General features: G+C 42.3%; 1 protein-coding gene across 2 annotated transcripts; it reads left to right on the top strand.

Annotated features, from left to right (window-relative positions):
- Positions 2221–7910, top strand: LOC109729067 (GATA transcription factor 8-like). 2 transcript variants are annotated; one of them, XM_020259715.1, is made up of 3 exons: positions 2221–3159; positions 4864–5201; positions 6504–7910. In XM_020259715.1, exons 2-3 carry the CDS (start codon positions 4920–4922, stop codon positions 7422–7424), a joined length of 1203 nt encoding a protein of 400 aa, XP_020115304.1. In that variant the 5' UTR covers positions 2221–3159; positions 4864–4919; the 3' UTR covers positions 7425–7910. The 2 variants fall into 2 exon arrangements, with proteins under 2 accessions (XP_020115304.1, XP_020115303.1); XM_020259714.1 differs by having other exon boundaries at positions 2222–3158; positions 4861–5201.

The following is an 8199-nucleotide window of genomic DNA, read 5'->3' as shown; positions in this document are numbered from 1 at the left end:
AATAAACTAATATTATTAAAAAACAGGATCGAACAATTGGAAGCCTTAACCTAGCTCGGAAGAAATGGTAGCCAACTTTTGTTTATTTTATATCTTAATGAAACTAGATAGAATGTTTCTGTGCATATAATAAATGATTTAGGCGCGTATATGAAAAATAATCCCCAACTTACTATTTACTAGTTAGTTAGGAGTAAGCGTGGTAAAATTTTTTTTAACTATTTTTTACTCATCGACTGTTCCTAGCGTAAGTGGCAAAGAACTTTGCAATTGGTATTCGTTTTCAGCTAAATTTATTTCTAAACGAAATAAAGAAAATTAGTAGCATGCTATCTTTCTCTTTATAAAAAAAAAAAAAAGAAACTATTTTTCTAAGAAAGAAGAGATATTTTTAATCACCGGGGGGCTCAGCATGCAGGTGCGCTTCCCTTGGCATGAAAAATTAAAGAGGAAATTAGAAGTCGCAACAATTATAATACGCCAGTCAACTCCTAAACAATTCATGGTGCATTAGTAACAGACAGCATTCCAGTGCGGTTAAAATAGTCCGCCTAATTTGCTTCGCGTTGGTAATGCTCCACCAGCCGCTCTCCACCGACAATGCGAAGACTCTATACTTGTATTTCGATCGGTACATCGTTTCAACTTTAGGTTCGTAATGCGTGCACAATAAAGTTTAATTAGTTTGTTTGGCACGAAGACTTAGGTGCAAGTTTATGTACGCTGAAGCATCCCTGTACGCTAGGTTAAAGTTGTAAGACACTCTTGCCGAGAGAATTAAATATATTAAGTTAATAGAAAAATACCAAGAGGATCCTCGAAGTGCTAGCTCCTATCCAAAATCCAAAGTAATTTGCTCACACCGACCGTTTCTAGTGAAAGTGACAGAGAATTTAGTATTTGGTATTCGAGATTTTAAATTTAAATTTTAGTTAATTCATATATTCAGCTAAATTTATTTTTTTAAAAAATAAAAAAAAAAAAAAAAATTGCTCCCTAATATGAAATTTTATAATAATAATAGGACCTGTATTCCTATTTCTATAGGTTTGCACGTCATAAGTACATATATTTATACCATCGATGGTATAGCCAGTGATCCTTCACATACATCTCAACCGATGATCAGCTATTATTATATGATAATACCCACAGAGCGACGGAGCAGTACTGCACTGTTTTTGGCCGTAGCGTACATGGAATTGATACTGGCGTTCAAACTTGTACTTTGTTTGGGTTACTTACAAATGATTGCCTAGTTTTCCGAAAAAAAACCTTCATATTACAAACTAGCTTTGTAATTATTTTAATGTAGATATTCTTTGTGAGAATTTTATTTTAAAATTTGAAAAAATGACTAACCGTATATTCAAATTACAGTTTGTAAAGATTAAATAGATGTCTCCGCAATGACTTTTATAAGTTCAGGCTAGTTCTCCGTAAATTTTAGTTGTTTTTTTTTTTTTAACCTCTTTCTATATTTTCAATAAAATTCGTAGACTTGATAAAACAAGGGTTGAAGCATGTGTTAGGATTTTAGGAGAATGAATAATAATCTTGATTTCGAAATTTGATCTGTTCTCGGTGCAGATATATGCGTGTAAATTAGACTCGGTCCACTCCTAATTAACTAAGCCTAGCCGGGAGAAGCTATGTGTATCCACCGTTGTTTTACCTTTTCTTGTCTCTTAAAACAAAGAATAATATTTACATATATAATTATATTATATTAATTTATTTAGGAGGGGAGGTTGAGCCTTTTCTTGTGACCGCAGCGACCTAGCTAGAGAAATGATGAGGCGAAGCGCGAAAAGAAAAGGATGGACCAACGGGCCTTGAGCTTCAGCAAGAGAGGTGCAGAGTGGGGTGCGGTGCAGTGCGGGGCCCTCCCCTCCCTCCTTGCGCAAAAATAATTAGTTAGTTGTAGCCCCGGCCCAGTCCACCCTTTAATTAACTTTAATTTATTATTTACTTATTAACGAAGAGAGAGAGAGAGAGAGAGAGAGAGAGAGAGAGAGAGTGAAAGCTCTNGAGAGAGAGAGAGTGGGAAAAAGAGAGGGCGGGGGGGGAAGGAAGAAAGAGAAGACTTCAACGTCACGACAGTGAGGATTGGGGAGGACAGCTAGCAATGAGAGAGGAAGGCTCACCTACCGTGGCGTTGCCTTCGCATCTGCACTCGTAAATAGCCGGGGGTGCGAGTGGAACACCACCACCGCATTACCATCCCCCCCACTTTACCCCCCAGCCCCCATCCCATATCAATCCCGTCCGAAAATCCATCCATCACTACGCCAATATTACACGCACGTCACATTATATTATATTATTATTATAACATTACATTACATTATTTATTATTATACCCCTGCGCGCGCGCGCTCTCTCTCTCTCTCTCTCCCGAGTCTCTCTCCCGTTGCTCGTTCCCAATTAATTTAGACTTGTTCGCCCCTCTCACGTTCTGTCCCTGCCGAGTCCCACCGCTCTCCCACCCCCCACAATACTTTTCTGTATAGATTTCTCCTCCGAGTCTCACCCCGGCCCTCTTACCTTACCTTACCTTATTGGGCCTTTCCCATTTCCTCCCCTTCGCCCTCTCTCCCCCGTCTACCTTATTTACTTACCTTCTCCCTCCCTCCGACCCCCACCTCTCCAACGGTTTAAAGCTAGCTAGCGCCACAAAGCACTCTATTTGGGCGACCCTGGGTTAAGGAGGGAGGAGCCGGGACTAATAGAGAGAGAGAGACCTACTATAGTAGAATAGAATAGAAATAGAATAGAATTATAGAATAGAATAGAATAGAGCAGCTGCTGCTGGGGCTCTAGTATAGTTCATAATTCGTCACAGGCATAAAACACGCGGAGTCGAATTGAGGAGCTTTTTGAAGAGGGCTTTCCTTCGCCGCCCTCTCTCCTTTTTCTTCCTCTAAATTAAATTGGCAGCCGCTCAATTGTTGCGAAGGGAGTTCGTCGAATCGTCGCTGCAGCCAGCGGTCTCTTCTTTACAATTTGGTCACAGGATCTGTCGGCTTGCTCGGCCAATTCCATTCATTTCTTTTTGTTGCGTCTTGAATTGGGAAAATCTCGAGGTTGGTCTCTCCGTTGCCTCCGCCATAGCTCCGAACTGAGACACTCGCAATCTCCGAGTGCAAAAACGCACAGGTATTAATTACTCCTCTTCTCAAGCTGCTTTTATCATTTTTTGCTTCCCTTTTTTTAATATATATATATATATATTCGGAATGGAACTGTTCTCATCAGTCGGGCTTTCTTTCTTCGCTGCCTTAATTTTCCAACCTTCCATTTCTTCCTCTTTTGGTAATTCCCGCGCTGTTTTGCTTCTAGTAGGAGGAAGCTCTATCTCGGGTGGCTTCAAAATTTGCTTCTCAAAATCAATTAATGTGGTGGTTTTAAATTTTCATTTTGGTTTTCTTTTTTCCTGAGAGAGGTTCTTTATATACGTACACATTGTCCGAAGAGATAAGCGGGCTTCTCTTCGAAGCAGATAAAGAGAAGCTAGAATGCGTGGACGGTGAATCTTTTCCTCTGCCCAAAAAAATAAAAAATTAAAAATTAAAAAAGCCTAACTGGAAGGCTGAATTCCGCTGCAGAGGACCGCAAAATTAGGAATTCTCTAGTGCAGGCGTACAGCCTCGCCCAAAATGCCGTAAATACTTCCATGGAGGAGAAATGCTTTGGGTACTAGGAAATTAAGTTTCCTGGAGGGCGTGCTGTGCGGCTAATGAGTTGATTTTTTTTTTAAAAAAAAAAAAAAAATTCAAATCCGAGAATTTCAACTATAATCATTGTGTTATGCTTATGAGGAAAAATTCTAGAATGCAACGGGTATATTGGTGACGTGGCGTAACAAACAAAACAAATATTTTCTTTTAGAGATATATGTCCTATCATGATTGTAAAAAAATATTTTTATTATACTTTTGTTTGAAAAGAAGGAATGTGATTGGTTTGTTATTGATGACGTGGTGCAAGTGTGACAGTGTAGAATTCCTCGCTTATGAGAGCCCCTTTATTAGTGTTGGCAGATTTGAAATAGACCCTTCAAGTTTACTTAATTGATTGATATATGATATCCTTTAGCATTTATTGCTTTTTAAAAAATTTAAGTTATCCTATTAAATTGATATGAACATTTTGTTAAATTTATTCAGTTTAATTTAATTTTATAAAGTAAACAAATTGAAAAGTGTCAGTAAAAACACAAAATAAAATAAAATAGTCATTTCAAAATGGTGGCCGTCTTTTTTTTTTTTTTTTTTTTTTCTTGAGATAAACTTAGCTAGAAATATGAATCAACTAGGATTCGAATTTGGATCTCGGATACCAACCAACCATCAAGTTCTTTACCACTTGTTCTAGGGACGGTCGGTACGGTGACCGTCTTCATTTTGTTAAAATCGAGTCCTGCGCTGCACTGCAGTATATGTGGCTTCTCAGGTGCCCATAACAATTGCCGATGGAGTACCTCCAGAGTGTGATCTAATTAATTTGCCGATCCATTAGTTATCCGTAGGAGGCCATTCGTGAGAAATTCATAGTGTTTTCCTAGCTGATGTCCCGCTAGTAATGTTGGTTAAGAAATTTTACAGATACAAGTAGTGATGCGCATGGCTCAAATTGGATGAAACCGCATCACCAACTCATCGCCGCGAGCTAAAACGTCATTAGTTTACCCATTATATATAACAATCAAGGTAGTCTCTTTGTAGCTAGGCACAAAGAGTACTTACAGTAGCAGAGGAAGGGGTAGGAAGAACATTTTCTGCAAAATAGGTTTTCGTCTTGATAAGCTAATTCCAGCATTAGTGGCCCTCTTTGAACTTCAATTGGCTAATTTGACTGCAGGTTAGCGAGGTAACGAGCACAAGGAAGTCTTATCTACATTGCGGGAAGAAACTACTATGGAAGACGTGATGGCCGAGATTTCATTGGATGCAACATGTGGTGATTTGTTTGATCACATTGATGACCTGCTGGAGTTCCCCAGCGAGGATGATGTATTTCTCGAGATGGACCCGCCGGCCCGCAATAGCTCCTGTATTGTTTCGCCGGCTGTGCTCGAACCATTTCTTCCTCCTCCCCTTCAAAACCACACACTCCTAGGAGGGGAATCCGGCGATAAGTTGGACCACAACTGTGGCGCCACTACGGAGTCGAATTCGGAGGAGGAAAAACTTGTCACGGTAAGTTGTCCCAGCCAACAAGCTGCCAATTTTGTTTTAATCTGCGCCAGAACTGTGTGCATTTATAACGCAGACCAAGTTGATCATCACCACCTAGAAAATTAATTAATGTCTCGAATAATTTAAATTTTGGAGTCTGCAACATAAAACTAAACTCTCTCAATGCAGTTCATCCCTCTCTCATTTCTTTCCTCCGGTCGGTCCTCAAACTCTTTGATCGTGGGCTATTGCTTCTGCATAAAGATGGATGGACGGCTCTGATCCTTAGAGCCGTCGTCAAAAATACCGTATATAACCTATAGCTATCAAGGATTTTGTTTTGGAGAAAAATTAACCAGTGACAAATTTTTATGGTGAGCCACCTCTGCACGTAAGCTGACCAATTGACACTCTCCGTATGTCGTGCCGCGGAAGATCCGTGTCTGATTGGAAGCCTACTCGCCTAATTAGATGACCTGTTCAACTTAACTGGGCCCGCGAGACTGTAAAAAGGAGTTTCCTCCAATTAGTTGACAAAGTGCGGCATAGAGTTACTCCACACAATGAAAACGAGAGATTCGTTGTTAGATACAACAGATGCTACGGACTGGGCCTTCTGTGGTTTCTACCACAATTCATTTGGAGTGGTTCAGCGGGTTTTGACACATGCACCTGTACGTTGAGTGTTAGAATACTCCTCGACTGGTTGATGCATTTCAAAGTATCGATGTAGTTACGGTTCACGCGGCAGAACCAGTCCACGCAACATTATTATTATTATTATTTTTTTTTTTTTTTGCAAGATAGGTAGCATACTATTCGTTTCGTTTATTTTATTTAGAAATTAACTTAGCTGAAAGTGTGAATCAATTAGGATTTGAATTTGGATCTCAAGTACTAACCACCAAGTCCTTTGTCACTAGTGTTTAGATACGAAGAGTATTTTACAAGCAAAGTAATGGTTAATTTCTTCAAACATGCACTGTAGCACTGATTTGTGGGGCTGAAACGATGGGTGGTGGGGTAATAAGCTAGGTGGTGTGGGTGTCGGTGGACGCTTTAACAGTAAGATCTCAGGCATAATATTATTCGATTAAAATTCTATCTTGACTACAAAGGAAGCTCATAACGTGGACCCATCCTCGGGGCCTACATGTGAAAGCGGATTTTTAACTTTCACTGAATATATCACCTTAGTTACGTTTACTTTACCATGCATGTTAGTTCCTGAATGGTCTTGGACTCGGCATGTGCTTCCTTTGAGACCAGTTTCTTCGCTACTGCAGTGTGCTAACTTGCGCCTTTCGTCAAATCTAATTGCAGGGCAACGAGGACCTGGATGTTGCACAGCTGGAATGGCTGTCCAATTTCTTCGACGAGACAACCGACTCCTTCACGCTGGACCTCCCCAACTTCAGTTCCAAAGCAGCCAACAACATTGATAGTAATAATACCGCCAATGCAGAGACCGCAGCGAACGAAGCAGACTGCTTCTTTCGCACATCCAGTCCAGTCTCAGTCCTCGAGCACAGCAGCAGCCTTAATGGTGGCAGCGGGGGAGGCGGCTCGGCTTCCTCTTACTCGTCCTCGTCGTCCTCCTCCAACTCTTCCTCTGGAAGCGGAAGCAGAAGCAGCAGCAGCAGCAGTGGCAGCAGCGCGAGGGATCCCGAACCAGTGCTGGTGATTCCGGCCCGTGCACGCAGCAAGCGCGCCCGCCCGGCCCCCTTCTCCGGCCGCCCCCACGTCACCATACCTTTCCTGGCGCCTCCCTGCGATGCCTCCTGCAACGGAGAGGGCATTGCCGAGTCCAGCGCTCCTCCCCCTCCTCCCTCCATGAAGAAGAAAAAGAAGATCAAGAAGGTGGGCTCCTCCCTCACCGACGCAGCAGCAGCAGCAGCAGCAGCAGCAGAAGAGGGCTACCCGCAGCTGCAGCAGCAGCAGCAGCAGGCTCCCGCCCCGGTAAGAAAGTGCATGCACTGCGAGATACAGAAGACGCCGCAATGGAGGGCGGGTCCCATGGGGCCCAAGACCCTCTGCAATGCTTGCGGCGTGCGCTACAAGTCCGGGCGCCTTTACCCCGAGTACCGCCCTGCAGCCAGCCCCACCTTCGTCCCTTCCGTCCACTCCAACTCTCATAAGAAGGTCGTTGAGATGCGCCTCAAGGCTAAGACCACCGGAGGTGGTGCGTTGCCGTCCTCGGATTTGGGCCGCGACTTGCTCGACTACATCCGCAGGCGGGAATGAGCAAGATGATACCACGGCCGCGCTAGATCCGTCACGTTAATTCCCTACTACAGCATAAACGATTTTTTTCTTCCTTCTTTTTTCTTTTCCCCCCCATCTTTTAGTTAGTCAGTCGTATTAATTGCTTCATTTGTCTGGTTCTTTCTTCCATTTGTTTTGTTTATTATTATGTATCCCCTAAATTTTGTACAGAGGTGGGTGATCACGAGGAAGACGGGAGAAGTAGAAGAACTTGAGATAGGCGAACCGCTATAAACTAGTTAATTAGTAGATAATTGAGGACTGAAACAGAGGAAGAGTGAGGATGAGGAGTAGAGTTGAAATCTTTGTTAGTTAGAAGCACAGGGAGAGGGGATACGGTGTTAGAAGGGGGAATTATTAGAAAAGAAAGGTGTAGCTTGATATTGGAGATTGGTGTATTGTATTCTTTTTGCAGTTGATTGATTAATTTCAAGGTATTCTATCCAGTATTATTGATTGCTCGTATCCCTTGTTTGTTTTGTATTTTCGTTCTCTGAGAATTAAGTAATGCAATAAACCTTATTGTTTACTGCAGCATCTGAAACTCGAAAGAGCCCTACGGCGAATAGGGCTCTGTTCTGGCTCAGACGGCCCCACTATCACGATCACACAGCAAATTGGGCTCTGTTCCTGCCCCTGTTTTTAGTGCTTAACCTCGGATGTCCCGGTGGAAGCGTTTATGGACAATCATTAATTAGCTTGAAATTTTGACGAGGGCCGGTAACGAGAGAAAACTTAAAGGAATATTGGGCCC

This window comes from Ananas comosus, linkage group 25 (assembly GCF_001540865.1).
Source record: "Ananas comosus cultivar F153 linkage group 25, ASM154086v1, whole genome shotgun sequence".
Classification (NCBI taxonomy): Eukaryota; Viridiplantae; Streptophyta; class Magnoliopsida; order Poales; family Bromeliaceae; genus Ananas; species Ananas comosus.
The sequence above is the reverse complement of the archived record's forward strand: the minus strand, read 5'-3'. Positions and strand labels throughout refer to the sequence as shown.